We start from the raw sequence: 20,044 nt of genomic DNA, 5'->3' as shown, positions 1-20,044 counted from the left end.
TCGGTCTTCGCACATAACTCCTGTTCTGGCTCGCCTGCACTGGCTACCTATTTGCTTCCGGGCGAGATTCAAGGTGCTGGTTATGACCTATAAAGCCTTACATGGCGTGGGACTGCAATACCTGGTGGAACGCCTCTCCCGCTATGAACCTACCCGCTAACTTCGTTCAGCATCTAAGGCCCTCCTCCGGGTACCAACCCATCGTGAAGCCCGGAGGGTGGTTACTAGATCTAGGGACTTTTCTGTGGTGGCCCCCAAGTTGTGGAATAGCGTCCCCAAAGAGGTACGCCTGGCGCCTACATTATTAACTTTCCGGCGCCAGGTAAAGATCTTCTTATGCTCCCAGGCATTTTAATCATTTTAATCTTTTTATCTTTTTAATCTTGTAATACTAATCCTTTTATAATCTTATATTTTGTTTAATTGTATTTTGTTTTCATTGTGTCTTATATGTTTTGTGATTTTATTATTATGATGTATGTATTTTATCCTATTCTGTTTACTGCCCTGAGAGCTACTTGCTATGGGCGGTATATAAATGCAACAAAATAAATAAATAAAATAAATCTTCAATACAGGGCTATGCTGTTTGGCCTGCCGTCTGCCCCCATGGTATTCACGAAAATCATGGTTGCCCTGGTGGCACACCTTAGGACACAAGGGGTTCACCTCTTTCCATATCTGGACAACTTCCTGATTCGGTCCCCATCATTACACAATGCCTGGGAAGACCTCCACATCACCTTGGCATGCCTGAAGAACCACAGCTTCCTAGTCAACAAACCCAAGAGTCAGCTATTTCCATCTCACAGCATAATTCATCTGGGAGCCGCTATAGAGTCGTGGGAGGGAACCTTAAGGTTATCCCAAGAAAGAATAAACAAGATACACGCGATGGTGTCAAAAGCTCTGTCATCCAACTCAGCAGATCTGATGCAATTGGCTGCTCTCCTGGGGCTGACGATGTCTACATTGCAAACTATGCCTTGTGCACATCATCACTCTCAGGCACTTCAATGGGCCCTTCTGCCATTCCAAAGCAACATAGCTTCAAGGCACCACCGCAGAGTGGTGCCTGAGAGTTGGATGACAGAGCTTTTGACACCACTGCGCGTATCTTGTTTATTCTTTCTTGTTGACTGTCACCATGGACCCTTCTGTGGGGCCACAATAGGATAGCTTGGTTGACCCTTCTCCCTTTTAAGCTTTTCAGTCAAACTGTTTCATGTCCCCTTCTCACACCTGGCTCAGACCCAAAGCAGTCAATCTACTTCCATTCTAAGAACTTTTACTCCAAGCACATGGGGCAGGAGGTTGGTGAGAGCAGTTCATTATTCAAATAGGTTATATGCTAATAAAAAGATGCTAGGCAACAGACAGAAAAGTCAGGATGTTAGGATTTGGGACTAATGATTAATCATATCATAATTTTGCTGGTTTTTATTTCCTGGATAATGTCAGCTTCTCAAATAGCATGTCCATCTTCTGTAGTATACAAATGGTACCCTAGTATATCAAGGAATTACAGAAGTATGAAGGTGTGAAGAAGATACTGTCATTGTGTAGGAAAGGTATGGAAGGATTTTGGAGCAAAGTAACAGAGGAATATGAACTGTTTCCTCCTCTTTTCCACTTTCATCACTGCTCCTCTTTCACTTTGACAAAAAATATACAGAGACTAGCTGATTCTTGACATTTTAAGAGGCAGGAATGTCTTTGCCTTGCAGTAAATTGTCCGGATGAAGCCACTCTCCATGCACTACTTTCAGCACACTACCACAAGTAAGACTTTACCCATTGTTTTCAGTTAGTTATAAAAAGCTTTTTCTTGAGTTAGTTCAGTGGATATTTCTATCTAAATAATCTCGAGATGAAAGACAGAAGTATCAGATCAAATGTACTCACAAGACAGAAACAAACAGCATGCTAAATATACACATGATACAGCCGCCCTTGGAATGTATCACATCAATGTGTGGATGGGAGATGATAGAGAATGCTTTCATGGGTTTTTAAAAACATCACTCTCTGAACAAACTAGCAGAAAGCTTTGTTTGCGTGCATGTATTTATGTGACAATCACTTGGCCGATACAACCCTTTACCTGCATTTTCAAGTCAGAAAATCCCAGGAGGGCTGCAACATGTGAATGTGAAGAACTGCTCTTAGTCCTTCAAAAGGAGAAATAGCTAATTAAGAGCTGAACAAGAATGTCCTTAAGCTCAAGTGGAAACAAAATAGTAATTAGTATCTGGGTATTGGAGAGATTTATGCAAAATATTATGCTGCTTCAGATACTCAGTTAACCACAAAAGATTACGAATGGTGCTGAACACATGCCAGTTCTTATTTTCCTCACAAACTTGAGACTTCTCTCAGAAAACGCTACTTCTGAACATGTTACTTTTTTGTGCCCATTTCTGGCCATTGTTCCCCAACCTGATCTTTCCCTAGCACTATTTTTCTCCCTTGATTAGGGCTTGTATCTCATTCACTGCATGATCCCAGCCAATCAGGCACCACATATTAAACAGGATTGTGGTTACATCATATCACAAAGGTCAAAAATAAAGGTGCAATCCAACTCACGTTTCCATTGGTCTGGGAGGAGTTGGATGCCATGGACCCCTTGCTGCACTGGCAGGCTCCCAGCAGAAGCCCTGAAAATGGGGCATTCCAAATGCATGGTGGGATGGAGCCATGGGGGAAGGGGACTTACATGAGATCCTCCTCACGTTCAGAGCTCTCCCCCGAGTCCTGATCTGCCTGGAAGCTCTGCCAGCCAAAAGGCCAGTGCAGAAAAACATTTCCATGGTGGCTTACAGGGAGCACTTACTACCTAGGAGGCCTGTTCATGGAAGGCAGCGTTTCCCAACTGGCTCACACATGCAGCTCCCGACGGAGCCAGCGTTCAGCCAGGTTGGCAGCTCCCAAGTGGGAGGAGTGTCCCATAGGACTTTCTACTGCCTCCTCCGCTGCCGGACCACCTTCCACCAGCTCCCAGTCATTTGGATTGCTCTGAACACCAACAAAAAGCAAAGACAATGCTTACTTTACTAGTCCCATATAGATTATCCCTAGCTATGTGCTTGCAACCATTTTTTTCAACCCCATTGCTATGACCCCCTAGAATAGATTAATTATTGGGTGGTATCCAACTAAATAGACTAACTAGCCCAAGGATTTCCACTTATATAATGGAAGTTCCTCTCCTCTCCCCTCCCCTCCCTGTGCATCCCCACACCCTTTCCAGATCTGTTCTGGAGGGCTGGGGAAAAGCCCAGAAGAGATTTAGGAGCACACATGGAGAAGAGACAGAGGGCTCATTCCTTTGTGCAGCCAAAAGTATTTGCACTAGGGTATCTATTTAGTTGGATGCCACTCACTGAAACTGGTGGGAGGGTGGGATACAAATTAAATAAATAAATAAATAAATATGCTGGGGTTTTCCACATATTATTTGTGAGATGTCCTGTTAGTGAGTAGCTTATTTATGAGATGTGCTGTTATGGAGTAGCTTGTTTCAACCTGTACATGCACCATGTAATTTATCTTTACTCTGAGCAATGAGAGCTCTTGTGGCAGAGTACAGAAAGCCCCTATGGTGCGAGCTTTCACAGACAGGAAGTTGATCTCCAGAACCTGTTGCTGTATCTAATACGAAAAATACCTATAATTTAACCATTAATGATCCCACCATAGCACTAGATAACTGTTCCATCAACACAAGGATTTCTGCTTGCGCAACAGAACATTCTCCCCAGTGTTCCCACTAAATTTGTTCAAGGTCTTCCTTAACATTCTGGAGCAGATTTGAAGACAGTGCAAGGTGTGCATGGGGGGAGGAGAGGGCAAGAGAGCTCAAGTGGGTATCCTTGCACCAATGTGACAGTTTAATACAATCATATGACTTCTCACCTTCTCTCCTTGTTCATTCCTAGACCCATTCAAAATGGTGGCAGGAAAACAAAGTTGGTGTATCAGAAGCTGCTTTATTTCTATGCTGTCATGAAAATAAAACCTTTTAACTTGCCAATTTTTCTCTTAGTAGGAAGTCTGGTCCAGCATAACCAGAAGCAAAAAAAAGGTTGCTATAGATCGTTCACTTTTGATATCTGCATATTTTCTGTTTTCACTTTTTATTATTTTTGTAACTACTTGTATCTACTAGTTCCCTTGGGATGTTTGGCCTATTCTTCAAGAACAGCTTGATGATTAAACATTGAAACAGATGGCTCTATTCAAACTCCTTTAAATCTGTTTGAACGTGCAACATTTTAACATGCTCCCCATTCTTATCACTTATCTAAGGGAAAAAAATAAATCAAAAAGTGAGGAAGAGCAAAGCATTTAAAACAATCTGGTTTTTAATCTGTGATGGGAAAAGAACTCAAAATGTTTTTTAAATGTAAAATAAGTTTTAAATTAAGATTATGGTAATATTTTGTTATAAAGCTAATATAATGCTTATACAGTTCAATGAATGTTGATAATTTTGCATTATTTGGTGGTACATCCGATAAAATAAAATTTAATTGTGGCTATATAATAGAAAAGGTTTAAGTATAACGAAGACAAAGTTAAAACACTTCATTGTATCCAGCCTTATCTTTTAAAAAAACATTTTAGAAAACCATCCCAACTGAATGAAATCATTAATATTTTACTTCTTCAGTGGCCAAAAGTATGTATAAACTCATTGTATCATAACAAGTTTGCTATTCAGCAAATAAGCATCCATTGCTACATTGTGAGATTAAAAAGCTTAAGGAATAATTAAAAATAACCTTTACAAACATTTGTGCTCCTTATCTTATAGAGTCCATTATTAAATATTCATCAAAGCTCTATTCTTTGCATTTATGATTTATTCTTAATCTATGGATCAAACTGTCAGTTTGTAACTTGTCTTAATAAGAGTCATGTAAACTGTATTCTTTTCTAGAGCTGTAATTAGTCTCCGAAGTTCCCAATAGCTTATGCAGCTGGAATACTACATGTAGCATTTTATCTTCTGAATGTGTAAAAATGTTAAACAAATATATTAAGATGTGTATCATGTATCTGCATTTATTTGGAGAGACAAAGACAATTTTAATGTCTGTACGCTGACTGGAAAAAAAACACCATAAAGTAAATGGATGAGTTTAGCCTAAATTTGTTTTTCAAAAAACACAACACAAATCAGACATTTAGGATGTTAAGTTTCAACTGGAAAATACATCCTTGATCTGTAATGGGAATAGATCTTTGTTACTTACTTTAAATACTTGTCTTGTACTTATAAGGGTCAAATTGTTTGTACTGATCTCTTACACGCTATTGTAAAATGGTAACACCTTTTGCCTTGACAAAAGTCCCCAATTAAGATATATGAATGACAGAAGCTATTAAAAAAGCCGGCACCTCAGATCTGCTGACAGAATCAAGAAAGTCTAGAACATTTCCACTGTCAGGTGTAAAACAGTTTGTGCTCACCTTCCATAAGCTGACAATATGACTAAGCTGCATGAGCAGTTCTCTGGACTACAGCCATAATTTTGTTCCCTGTTTAATTTGCTCACTATCTTCACGAACATGACAGAGAATATGAAGGTCAACAGCAATTTGCATCACTATTGATATCTTCGTGCCTTTATTTCCCACTAAATTCTTTTTTTACTCTGCTACTATAATCACCTAGGATAAATTTAAAAACCTATTTTCTTATAATAGAACTCTCATAGCATATTTATTTTATCAATATTTTTAATTTTACATAGAAAAAACACCTCTTGAAACCAATGCTAAATCCTAAACTGCTAGTTTTTTTAAAAAAGAAAAAGAACAGCTTAATGGATAAACAGATATTTTAAAACCCAAATTAACCTAAAACTGGCTTTTCAAACACCGCGAAGCTTCTCTGCACACAATGTAAAAATATAAACAGTAAATTGCATATATAAGTGATATAATTCTAATACCCCCTACAAATACCATAAAAGTTTAAACATAAACAGTTCAAATAGTGTACTAATTATACTGCTCAGATTAAATGATGCTACACTGAACTGATTGATTGATTGACTGATTGATTTTTTATTTACGGTCATAGACCAAACTAGCTACACTGAATTTATTTTCCTGCATGTACTTTGACTGAATTTATTCATATAGCTATACAATGATATAATTTTGGCTGGATCATGTCCAGATAGTCTTTTCATCTAAATAAATTCACAGTCAGTGTGCACACAGAAAAATAAATCCCATGCCATTAATTTAGCCGAAGCTGTACAATTAACACTGAGCTGTATTTAACCAAGTCCTACTCAGAGTAGACCTACTGAAATTAATACTTAAGTTAGTCATGCTATTAACTTCAATGGTTCTACTCCGAACAGGACTAGCATTGTTGAAAGTGTTCATATTTACAGAATACATTAATATTTGTCAGATTTAAATTAAGCAATAACACTTAGGGACCAAGAGTATCATAGTACCTCAACTACTGACCCTTGATATTATTATTTACTGATTCAGTTCTTTTGCTGTGGCCTAAAATTGTTCCAAAGACACTACATCCTATTAAAGATGCTCTTACAAAATCTAAAGATGCCAGCCAGATTTATATAAATCTGGTATGAAATATAATGATTATATCTCTTAAAGATTAATGTTTTATTTAGTAAAACCTCTTTTAGGGTACTTTGCTACTTAACAACAGTAACCTATCCTGAAAGGAACACAAATGTATATTTCATTTTAATTGTCAAACAGGAGCCACAGTACTGATGAAAAAAACCAACACTTTAAAACTCAAGTTGGAAAAAAATTGTAATCCTTATTCCTTAGTACTGTTCTTAAATAATGCCAGCAAAATTTAAAGGCTGACATTTCCTTTCTCTGACTAGCTTATCTGTAAAGAGACACACAGGCTTAGTTCCATAGCACCCCAAGGCAGTAGTTAATTCACTTGAAACTTGTGAACATTTTCTATTTCTCTGTCTATTTATTTTGATGTGTATATTTGTCTTAGCTTTACTTCAATCACATTTCATGAGTTGGTGTCATACCTTAGAAGATTACGTTTTTCCCACCTGGAACTATTCGCAAATGTATAGCAATGCATAACCTTCTCAGTCTTCTATTCTTGCACATTATCAGTAGTAGCATTCTTTCTTATTTAACTTATATAACTACAACTTCTACAAGGCTGAGGTTGATAGAAGTCTACTGTCTGTCATGCTTCTTTCATTACAGCTGAACAGTCTATTGTCTGTAACACTCTGCTGCCATCTATTTGACAAAAAGAAAACGATTCACTGCACTTCCAAAAAAAAGGTTTTCTATTGGATCACTAGCCAAGCAAAACAGAAAAATGTAGTGCGAATAAATACATGTACTAGCACATTTCTGACACAAAGAAACATTCTTGCAACATCATCATGTTATTTCTTGGTGGCATAGTACCAATATATCTGTGGGCAAGTCCAATTCTAAACATTTGTGTACTGGCACAGCAAATCTTAACACTCTCGTTACAATAATTAAGGAACTATAGAGCTATTTACTGCTCATCCAATATAACCCACATTTAAATAAAGACCATCAGCTATTAATAATACATACATAATATGCATTAACGTATCTAATCTCAAATACAATACCACCATATAAATACAGTCAAACATTAGTAAAGCAAAATCATAGCAGCAATAACATAGCAGCACACTTGGAAATAATCTGAAGAATCAGAGAAAGCCTGTTGGAAGAGATGAGTCTTCAACTGTTTTTTGAAGTTAAGAGATATGCAGAGTTTAGGGACCAAGAGTATCATAATACCTCAAATACTGGCCCTCAACAAGGGATTTTATTCTATGTAGTGCTAACATGAATACTCTGTTAACGCCAAGGCCAATCATTGGAGGGGAGGGGAAGGGGGGTCATTTGACTCAAAGCAGGTCTCAAACGTAGACACTTGTTAATTTTTGGACATTTGATTTCACAACTTTTTCAGCATACAAGCTGCAAATTTTATTTGTTTATTTAAAAGGAAAATCATACAATTAACTGTTTCAATATAAGAAACTTATATTGCCTTACTAAAGTAATATATGATTTATAGGTTTTGTTCAGGTTAGACAATACTTAACAGTTATAGCTAGTACTCAGATTTTACACAATGTAAATTGCTACACATTTGTGTGGTCCAATAATTTTTAAGAGAAATTCCAAACATTATTAGCTGTTATCAAAGTTATAGCTACTCTTAGATCTAATAAAACAATCTGTTTGGACAGGTATTACTGTACTTTCATACACTGTTCATTCCCACAAAAAATATTTACACAGTAGAAAAGAACGACGTGTATCAAAAAACACAGAAAGCAAGTTTTTAAAACAGCACTTTTCTGCTGTTAACAGGCAACATCAAGTTCTATTGTGACTAGGTTCTATCCAGAAAAAAATGTTCAGTATAGTGATGGTGATCCAGAAAAATGTATGGCTACATGCTTAACATCTACAAAAATAACAGTAATTTTGCTGGATTTATCCTATGCTCAGCAACTCAGAGGCGTGGGCTGGAATACTACATCTGCAAGTGTTTCTATTGCATGGTTCTACAAGCAGCAGTGGATGTAAAGGGAATGTTCACGGACATGTACGCCAGTGTTTCAGGGAGGAACCACGACACAGCCATATGCTAGATAGTACAGATAAGCTTGAGAGTGAAGCCTTCTTTTCTGGCCCAGCAGTGCTTGTCCAAGTTATTCCAGTGCATTCCCTCATCCTTGCTGACCACATTCATTGATTGCTTCCTACAAGTCCCCATGAGTCAGCATTGACAGGAATTTCAACTACTACCATAGTAGTCAGGCTTCCCATCCAGAGAGAGCACTTTGTCAACTAAAAGTGAGGTGGAGGTCTTCACACCTTGCTAGATGACTGTTGTGCGTTGTGTAACATCTATGAGGCAAGGGGAGTCATCCTGCCAAAGGACCACTCAAACCTGTCCAGCCCAGGTGATGAGTGTGATGTGGTGCCCATGGAAGGAGTGAAGAATGTTAATCCTGTTCCATTCAATTGTCAACAGGGGCATGTGGGGTATATTCAGCCCAAGGTGATCTAAAATGTCATAGCCCAGTTCATCTGGACCACTACCCAGCTTCTCCCAAGTGGTAGGCTACTACTGACTTGCAACTAACATCTTCCCCTCACTACCCATTCTGACACCAGCCATGCCAAATCAGTTTTTCCTTTTATATAATCATTCCCATGAATTGCTGCTTGCTTTCACCTGCCAATTGTATTTAAGTTTGAGCATTTACCAGTATGTGTATTTTTACTGGCTGAGTGGTTGCAGAACATGGTGGGGGGGAATATCGAGTAGGGAAGCTAGTTCTGTTCCTTCTGTGAGGTGGAGTTTGGGTGCATTTCTGGACTATTGTAATGCGCTGTATGCGGGGCTGTCCTTGAAGACAGTCCAGAGGCTGCAGCTAGTACAGAATGTATCTGTTAAGCTAATAAGTGGGGCAGCCCAACTGGACCATGTCAGCAGTCCTGAAAGTGCTGCACTGGCTGCCACTGAGCTACTGGGCCCAATTCAAGGTGTTAGTACTAGCGTATTAAGCTCTAAATGGCTTGTGACCCAACTAACTAAAAAAATGCCTTCCCCGATATCCTTAGTAAGGCCTTGTTGGTGGTGCCGCCACCGAGGGCTGCTGGATTGGCACTGACCTGTGACAGGGCCTTTTCAGTCATGGCTTCTCATTTACGGAATACCCTCCCCGGTGAGTTGCATCTGTCTCCATCATTACTGACTTTTAGGATGAATTTGAAAACCTTCCTGTTTACCCAGGCATTTGATGGGTAAAGTAGACTGTTCCTGGCAACCAGAAGATCACTTGACGAAAGAATGTAACTGTTTTTAGAATGCTTTTTCTAAATAAATTGTTTTGCTGATGTGTTTGCCTCCCTGGGCTCATTTGGGAGGATGGGTGGGATATAAATTTAATTAATAAGTAATAATAATCATGTATTAGTAATTATTATTATTTCCTGGGAAAGAGATTTCCTCCTGAGCTCTGGATGGGTTCCTTTCTATCCTCAATGGAACTACATGAGGTTATAAGATACTTATTTGGGGACAGCAGTTTCAGCACTGAGAGCATATACGACTGGTATGGATGCTTATGCGCTGTTTCTATGATGTTCCTTGCCCCCCCCCGGCAAGCTGGCCAGCAATCCACTTCACCCATTAAAAGGGGATGTGGGGAAAGTTTTAGGAAAATGCAGGCTTAAGTTATGCATGGAGAAACAGTTTCATGCTGGGAAAAGTGGGGGATGATCACAAAGACTGCTGTTTTGGGAAACTTCATGTGTTGCAAAACTTCCACTTCAGAGTGGTGCAAGAAAGGGATTAATGAGAGTCTTGGTAGAGAGAATGCAGACAATCCCCTGGGGGAGAGGATTTAGTGTCATAACCATTCATGAACCATAGTCTGGGTACTACTTAATTCAATATTGCCACGGGAGGCACAGGTGGCTTCAGTGGTGCAGAGTGCCTTTGCCCAGCTACAGCTGGTTTACCAGCTACGCCATTCCTTAACTGGGGCAGCCTGGCCACAGTGACACATACTCTGGTAACTTCCCAGTTGGATTAGTGTAACATACTCTACGTGGGGCTTCCCTTGAAGGTGGCCTGGAAGCTACAGGTAGCGCAGAATGTGGCTGACAGGATGTTAAAATCAGTGCAACCAAGTAAAACCATGAAACAGATTCTGAGAAGCTTACATTTGCTGTGTATACACTTCCAGGCAGAATTAGAGTTGCGTGCAATTATTTTCTTCTAAATAATTTGTTAGTTTTTAGGGTTCTACAAGTTTTTGAATTTCAGTATTTCAATTAACATTGTTTAATATAACAAAACGTTTAACTTTAAAAAACTGGCGAGCATTTATTGTCATTGAATAAATTATTATGAACTGTGTGTTAGTGAAGAGATCCAGTTCTTTAATTATTTGATATTGTTTTAATTATTTTTTCCTGTGAGCCACTTTGGAAAAGTCTGATTTTAAAAGTGGGATATAAATACTAAAAATATTTTTTTAAAATTTAGATAATGCTGTCTATGCCTGTAGCAGAAATGTGGATATAGACTGCAGAGATTTATGTGCAATGTTAAAAAAACACACATGCACTTATTAATTCAGCTAAACAAGCCTATTTTATCAACCATTGCAGAAGATGCTTAATATTACTACTGGCCATATAGAGAGGAGTTTTTTTTAAAACAATTATTTTAACTAAAATCCAAATATGTACATGAAACTTATTAGATAGTATTTTGTTACAATAGTCCATAAATAATAATGTTTATCCATTTTAATCATAACTAAATTATAAATAGAAGGATTTGTGACTCAGAGCAAGCTTAAGTGTGAGATAAACCCCTTTAGCACTGTTTCATGGAAGAATACTGTCACAATGATAGCTGCCTGGCTGGGAAATTAGTTACTATTGGAAGCAGTGTTAAGAGTACACCTGGTGGCAGTTGCTCAAATAGCTGTGAAAACAATTAGTATATTAAAACAAGAACTGTTAAATGAAGCATCTTGCTACTCCGATTATATCTTCTGGCTTTCTCTCACTTTCCCTAATGCCTCAGTTCACACACAGTGCTAAGCCAAACCATAGCTTAGTGTGAACAAGAAAAAGTACTGGTACACAGAAAATTCTGGCTGTTGTGCACCTGCCCCTTGCTTTGTTGCTGCTGCAATACCAGGTTTGACTTAGCATTACATTTGAACCTGGACTCTTGGTTTGTTCCCCCAAACAAATCACTGAGTAGTAAGCCAAAACAAACCTGGGTACAACTTGTGGTTTCTTTGGAGCAAGACACAGTATAGCCTCAGGTTCAGATGTAACGTAAAGCCAAACCATGTCTAAGCTCTCGGTACTGTGGCAGCAGTAGAACAGGGAATGAGTGAAGTGGCTGTGATTTTTTAAATGTTCAACAGCACACTTGCTTGTTCATGGTAAGCCACAATTTGGCTTGGAGTTACGTGCAAATCAGGCCAATATATGCTGCTAAATCATCTATACTACAAGTCAAATCCTTTTTATTTTGACTTGAGAAGAACTTTTCCCATGTTTCCTGAACTTCAATAGGCTCATTCTAATAATCCATTTTCATTTTTGTTAGTTTCCTACAGGAAACCAGACCAACTTCCTATTCCTTTATTTCCCTTACCTTTAATAGGGCTTATAAAAAAATAAACTGGACAGAAAATCCTTATTCAGGCCCCCCCAAAATGTCAACACATAAAATATTCCTGCATCAACCCAAAGAGAAACCAAACCTAAGACTCCACCTTTACATCAGCAACCAACAGTACACTTAGACAGAATTCAACTTAAATAATTATCATTCATTAACTTACAAAACATAAGGCTTAGGGTGGCTCCTACCTGGTATCCTGAGATATTTACACAAAGCTAAATTAGACACTAAGTTGGCCCACAGAGTTTGTTGCCAAAAATTAATTAACATTGATATGCTGCAAGCAATCAGTCCACATTGACCATTAGCATCTGTTTCTGAAACATTTGCTGAACAGCCAAGACAAATTTGGCATGACAGTAGGCACTTTTTGGTCTCAACTGAGGCCTATTTTGGGTATGTGAAAGTATTCTGCATTTGCCAACAAATTCTGTCTTTAAAAGAGAAACACCAGAAATCTTACTGAAAGGAGCAGGAGTCCAACATCTAAAGAAGGCGGCAAAATATCTGTTGCAGGAGACAAGCTGACAATATAAAATTTTCTTTTTAAAAAATACACAACACGATTTGAAAATGTATAGTGCTCACATCTGTATGTCTGAACATGAACACAATAAAAAAGAAGTTGACAAGACTGGGAACAGAGGAGGGAAGCATGAGGGTGTGTGCAGAAAGAGAAGTGACAACAGGGAAGTCTGAACAAAGAATAAAATGTTGGGAAAGTTGATAGTCGATTTAACAGGTGTATACATTTGAAAACTGTTACAAGAATTTGTGAGATGATTACAGAATGAAGTGGAGACAAATTTCAAAGACCGAATGGAAAAGACCGTCACAGTGGTTTTATAAAAAATAGGCCATGAGGAAAAAGTAAAAATTGTACACAGAAACAGACAGATGGTGTAAAACTTTTAACAGAAGATGGAAACATTAAATATCTATGGAAGAGAAAGGAAAGAAAAAAAGGCCACAGATGTTGCTAAAGTTAGAAGAGTAGAAATAATTGAGAGCTCTGAAAATAGGAACTTTTATAGAAGATAGTGAAATTTATGAAAGCAAGTGCAAACATTTATAAAGTAAACAGTATGAATCACTAAAAGTGTCTTCTAATACATTTGAGACACTGTTCTAATGTTAGTATTAGTTAAATGAACTGTTTATTGGTATTGCTGTGTTATGTTGTCACTATGCTTTGATACTGCTGTCCTTGTGTTGTGAGCAGTTTAGGCACATTGATGGGGGAAAGTGGCATACAAATGATAATGATATTATACTCAGTGTAAAAGAACTCAATATAAAAGATGTAGAGACATTTCAATGCTCAGGGTTGTATCTTTCTCAGAGTAGACCAATGAAATCAATGTATTTCAGTCCTGACCAACTTGTCCACTGATTTCAATGGGTCTAATCACTAGTTGGATATAACTCTCAGTCATAAAGATCCTGTGAAGTAGTGACCACATTCCAGAAACCAAAAGCAAGAAATTTACAACATTGACAGAATAAGATCAGGGACACATTTTTACAGGAAGCTGGTAGAAAACTAAAATCCATTTCAAGATGGTATAAAAAAGCACATACCTATCACCAAAATGTTACAAATAATAATTATTTAACGGTAACAGTATTGCATAAAATGATAATCAATATCAATAAAAATAGGCCAATTCCTTCCTCCCTTTGCAGCCCTACTGTGCACATTCCATACATATCTGGAGGGTTACCCAACCCTCAAGGAGTGGCTTTTGGTAGGGTGCTAATGGTTGTCGTAAGGAGAGAATAGGAAACCTATAGCATAAAGCAGAGTTCCATTTACACGTATGGATCCAACCCATTGCGTTTAATTTCTAGTTACTAAAAAAAGAGGCAAGATACAACAACAAACTCAGCAAAGTATGTGCTGCTAAATTTTTCACACGTCTCCACTTGTTTATCGTGACTGTAAAAATGCTAGGTGATATATGCTACTTACTTTGACATGGCTCTGAGCTCCAAGATTGTAAATTTCAGTGGGCTTCACTTGATTAATTATCTTCACCAGGCAAGTGCTATCTGTGAGATCGCCATAATGTAACTTCATGTCTTCAGATGACAAAAGAAAATAGTTAGGATCACTGAAATTTGACATGCACATTAATACAGTATAGTATTTAATAGGCAGTGCCCCAATCATCTTTCATTTTAATTTTTTTTATTAAATGACATTTCACTGACATTTCCATGTATATTCATTTCATTTTTTTAAAAAAAGTCTAAGCTTAGCAAGCATTGTTGTAGCCACGAAAGCAAAAGGGATCTCTGCTTTCCAATAACATATTGCACAGTGATCTTCATAGCTGACTAAAGGCTAGCTCAAACATTATTTTCTTGGTTATGCAAGTTTTACGGTCTATCTCCAGGTGACATCTCACATGACAAAATGGAATATGAATGTTACCATATCATTCAAAGAAGCATTTTTACTATATGTAACAAATTTACAAGCTATCATAAATGTAATTTAAAAGCCATATTAGATAAAAAGATTAGGCTTTCTACTGGTCAGCCTTCTGAAAAAAAATGTAGAATATTCAAAAAACATTATGAATACAGGTTTCATACAAATGCTATCTCGAACATTCAGAAAATATTAAGATTAAATAGGTTGGCTAGTTTCTTTAATATAGCTTACCATAAGAATACCATATAGCTTAAGAAATCATTAGTTTTGCTTGCTAATAACCAATTGCCCAACTCATAGAATTTGCATATGTGCACATGCATATGGGATTCAGATAAGGAATAAATACAAAGTTTTAAATCCGTTAACGCCTGATTTAAAACATTATACTGAGTTTTCCTCTATGCATGTTCACATATGCAAAGCTTCACTATATGGCTAGTGTGAGCAACTACATTTGTTAGGAGTCTGCTTTGCTGAGATAAGCGAGATGTTTCCACTGGCCAATGTCTGGGATTACCAAACTCATACTACAACTACCATCTATTCCATTTTGTTATGTGAGAAGACAGTGTCATTTGCAAAACTATGAAGAATGTCTGAACTTGTTCTTACCAAGCAGAAAATTAGTGTGCAATATTTTACTTTTGTTTTAATACTGCTTTTAGTCTTCATTTGTGATACACAGGGCCGGCTCCAAAGGGCAGGTAGGTGGGGCCCTGGCTGAGGGCCCCTGGGGCTACAAGGGCACCTGAGGAGCCCCTCCACTCCCCTTCCACAATCCACGGAGCTTCTAAGCCGCCCACCATTCCCTCACTCCACCTACCTTTCTCTGCTGACTTCTTTTGCAGCTGTGCACAGTGCACGCACAGCGCTACCGTAACCCAAGATGGTGGCTGAGGTTTCCCTAAGGTGCTGATGCCATTGCCGCCATCTTGGTTGATGGCAGAGATGCCCACACATAGCACACATGAGTGCCATCAACCAAGATGGCAGAGGAGGCTTCAGCCCCTTAGGGAGACCTTGGCCACCATCTTGGTTAATGGTAGTGCTGCATGCGCAGCCCAGAGCTGCAAAATACAGGAGACAGGTAGGTGGGGCATGAGTGTGGCTGCACTTGTGTGTGCGTGCACACATGCCGGTGTCCGGGACAAGCTGGTGCCCAAGGGCCTCGGCATGCCTGGGGCTGGCCCTGGTGATACACATAAAATGGACCATTGGTCTCACCTGAAGGGTGATTTTCTCAGGTAGACCCCATCATGTGGGATATAGCACCATCTAGTGTCCGAAGGCAAGAATGTCTTGAAGTCAAGACCTGGGGCATCGAGCCCCTCCCACTTCAGTTCATTCGTGACAAGACCAAAGTGAGAAATATCTAAAAAGACACAAAAGGCCAACAGGCCTACCAGCAAGGAAAACATTGTCCCAAATCATAACACAGAGACGATATGCATTTTAACAGTTCCAAAAAGGTCTTGACCTGACTAAAAAGTTTAACTAGTATAACTGTGAAGAGTGAGAATTTGAGAAGTACAAACTACCCAGATAGCCCCCAAGGGAGGCCCATGATGGAGTCTACCTGAGAAAATCACCCTTCAGGTGAGACCAATGGTCCATTTTCCTCAGGTAGCCTCCATCATGTGGGATGTACCAAAGCAGCCCCCAATAGGGACTGCCCCCTGATTACTTGTCATAAAGAACCTGTTGCAATACACGCCTCCCAAAGGAGGCATCGACAGAAGTGTAATGGTCTATCTTGTAATGCCTTATGAAGGAATCTGGGGTAGACCATACAGCTGCTCTGCAAATCTCTGCAAGAGGTGCATTGGTTGCGAAAGCAGCCATAGTGGCTGCTGACCTAGTTGAGTGTGCTGTTATCTTACAAGGCACTGGCAGCTGAAGCAACTCATAGGCTAATGCAATGCAGGCACGCAACCAACAAGATAACGTAGAACTGGCCACCTTTTCCCCCAGAGTACGAGGATGAAAGGATACAAACAGTGAATCCATCGATCGTATGTCCTGGGTTCGAGACAGGTAGGTCTTGAGGGCCCTCTGGACATCTAGCGAGTGCCAGGCCTTCTCCAGTGGATGGATGGGATTCGGACAGAACGAGAGAAGAACAATGTCCTGGTTACAGTGGAACGGTGACTCGACTTTGGGATGGAAGAAGGGATCTGGATGCAATACCACTGAGTCCTTATGGAAAATACAGAGATGGTGGGCCGAGGACAGTGCCCCCAACTCTGACACTCTTCTCGCTGAGGTGACTGCCACCAGGAACAGGACCTTGAAGGACAAAAGTTGTAATGGCACAGATTGAAGGGGCTCAAAAGGAGAACGCTGCAGGGCTTGCAAGACCTTCGATAAACTCCACGAAGGGAAATGGTGACAAACTGCCAGCGATAGTAGGGTAGCTCCCTTCAAAAAACGTTTGATGAGTGGGTGTGAGCCCTTAGGAGCACTAGAAGATGTGACGGAGAGAATACAGGCATGCCTCGCTATAATGTACATGCTCCATATATCCCCATGCCCCACTTAATGTTCGCACACTTCACAATAATGTAACTTTATTGGCATGACGCCGCTGCCATCTAGTGGTGATTGCGTGCAGTACAAGTGAAGACAATTGCTTCACTTAAAGTTAATTTTCGCCTAAAGTATACTCTCCGGTCCCATTAAGAACGTTAAAGCAGGGTATGCCTGTAGAGGATATGGTGGCAGCGTGGCGACACAAGGTGTTAGGTTTAAGTCCCATCTTCAGACCTCTATGTAGAAATTGCATTACCTGTTGAACAGTAGCCTGAGATGGTTGGATGTTCTGGGAGTCACACCAGTTAGAGAAGTCAAACCAAGTGCTCTGGTAGATAAGAGAGGTTGACTGCTTTCTAGACGCAAGGATTGTATCCACAACCTCCTGAGAAAGTCCTGAACGAATCAAGTGTCCCTGTTCAAATGCCACGCTGTCAGACTGAGCCATTCGGGATCCGGATGCCATATCGGACCCTGAGAGAGGAGATCTGGCCTGAGTGGCAACCTCCAAGAGTCCGTCGCTGACAGGGAGAGCAGATCTGAGAACCATGGCCAGCGAGGCCAGTACAGGGCTATCAGGACCAGGTGAGCCCTTTCGCGTCATAGCTTCCTTAAGGTTCTGCCCAGTAGCGGTATCGGGGGAATGGCATATAGCAGGCCTTCCGGCCACGGTGTTAACAGAGCATCTACGGATTCTGCGTTGGTGTCCAGATACCTGGAGAAGTAGCGAGGTAGCTGGCAATTGTGACTGGATGCAAACAGGTCCACCGAGAGGATGCCAAACCACTGTTGGAGAAGGTCGAACACCATAGGGTGAAGCTTCCATTCTCCCGGGATCACTTGTTGTCTGCTGAGCCAGTCGGCCGTAACATTCAAAACACCTCTGATATGTTCTGCCCTCAGTGAAATCAGATTATCTCGGCCCAGTCGAAGAGTTGAGCCGCTTCCATCTGGAGGAACTGTGATCTGGTTCCCCCTTGCCTGTTCAGATGTTATTTCACACAGGTATTGTCTGTTCGAATCAGAACAAGGCCCAGAAGGAATATAGGTTGAAAATGCCTAAGGGCCAGATGGACTGCTCTCAGTTCCAGCCAGTTGATGTTCTGACTTGCTTCTGTGCTGGACCAGACCCCCTGAACAAATTGGCAGTTGCAGTGGGGCCCCCATCCAGACAGGCTGGCATCTGTTGTTATTACAGTTCTGTCTGGTTCTCGGAATCCCTTTCTGAGGTTTTCAACTATCGTCCACCAATGGAAGGAAGCACGCAGTGACAGATCCAGGTGGATTGTCCAGTGGTTGGATGTGGCAATGTCCTGTTGGAAAGGGAGTAAGGCCCACTGTAGGGATCGAGTGTGGTGCCGCCCGAATCAGCAGATCGTCCAAGTAAGGGTAGATATGAACACCCTGGAGGTGGAGGGAAAGCCACCAGGGTGAGCAGCACTTTGGTGAAGACCCTCGGGGCCGAGGAGAGTCCAAAAGGCATTGCCCGATATTGAAAGTGATGGGGGCCGAAGACAAATTGCAGGAAACATCTGTGAGCAGGGCAGATAGGCACATGGAGGTAAGCCTCTTTCAGGTCTATGGAAGCCAGGAAGTCCCTTTCATGTAGAGCCTCTATAATTGACGCCAGGGACTCCATTTTAAATCATCGATACTTTACGAAGCGGTTGACAAATTTGAGGTCTAGCACCGCCCTCCAAGACAGATCTCGCTTGGGAACTGCAAAGAGGAGACAGTAAACTCCTTCCGCTCTCTCCGCCAATGGTACTGGTTCTATTGCAGCTATGTCGAGAAGATGAGCTATGGCCTCCCGCATGATCCGGCACCTGTCTCGAACTCTGGGCAGCAGGGAGGGAATGAATCTGTCTGGGGGGGGTCAGCCAAAATTCCAGTTCGTAACCATGACAGAAGAGATCTCTGACCCAAGCGATCTGTGTGAGACGCAGCCAGTGACTTACAAACAGTAGCAATCTGCCCCCAACCGGGAAAGCGTCAGTATTGTCTGCACTGACGAGCTCCCCTCCTATATGAGAAAGTGGGGGCTGCTTGTCCAGGGACAATGCAGTGGGCGATCCAATTCTTCCTTGGCCACTTTGTCGATGGGGTCTGGCACAGGAAGGTAGTGCTCCATTGATCTGGGAGATTTGAGGACCTTAGCCCCCTTCACCGGAGAAGCAGTACATTCAGGCTGTGGGGTCTGAAGGCCTAACGTGCCCAGAACTCTGCGAGCAAGGGGAAAATAGTCGGCTGTATCAAACAGGTGATATGACATGTCCTCCTCGAGTTCTGCATCATCGCTCCACTCATCTCCCTCAGCATGAAGAAAATAAGCTGGATCCTCCAAGCTGGGATTCTCATCTCCAATCCTGCCTCTGATGACATCAAATGGGTTAGGTGAGGAAGGAGGGCACACATCACTATAGCCGCAATGAGCCGGAGCACAGGAAATTCGTTGATCACTGTGCTGAAGTAATGGAGTCGTTTGGACTCTCGACTGCTCTTGTGATAAGAAGCTCGACATATCCTTCAACTGCAAAAGGAATTTGGGAGACAGCTACAGTCCCAGTAAAGAAGCAAGCGGTTGTCCTTGTTGAGGCACCGCTACAGGGGGCTCACTAGACTGATGAGACGTATGAGCTGTAGTAGATAAAATGGGTTGAGAGGGACCATCCACAGGCTGGGTAGGAAAACCCTCAAAGTCATCCTCAGACGACCCAGCTGGCAAATGAAAGAGAGCTGTTAATCTTTCTTGGCCAGCAGCATCAGAAGGCGGAACAGAAACGTAACGTGTTCGCTTGGTGGCGCTG

At 40.8% G+C, this 20,044-nt stretch overlaps 1 protein-coding gene across 2 annotated transcripts in view; it reads right to left on the bottom strand.

Annotated features, from left to right (window-relative positions):
- The window catches only part of GMDS (GDP-mannose 4,6-dehydratase), a 539,446-nt gene that overhangs the window by 473,893 nt on the left and 45,509 nt on the right, over nt 1-20,044 (bottom strand). For both annotated transcript variants that reach the window (XM_061590704.1, XM_061590696.1), the window contains exon 4: nt 14,238-14,347. In XM_061590704.1, the coding sequence (XP_061446688.1) occupies nt 14,238-14,347 (110 nt within the window). The remainder of the gene's footprint in view (nt 1-14,237; nt 14,348-20,044) is intronic.

This window comes from Rhineura floridana, chromosome 1, assembly GCF_030035675.1.
Source record: "Rhineura floridana isolate rRhiFlo1 chromosome 1, rRhiFlo1.hap2, whole genome shotgun sequence".
NCBI lineage: Eukaryota > Metazoa > Chordata > Lepidosauria > Squamata > Rhineuridae > Rhineura > Rhineura floridana.
The sequence above is the reverse complement of the archived record's forward strand: the minus strand, read 5'-3'. Positions and strand labels throughout refer to the sequence as shown.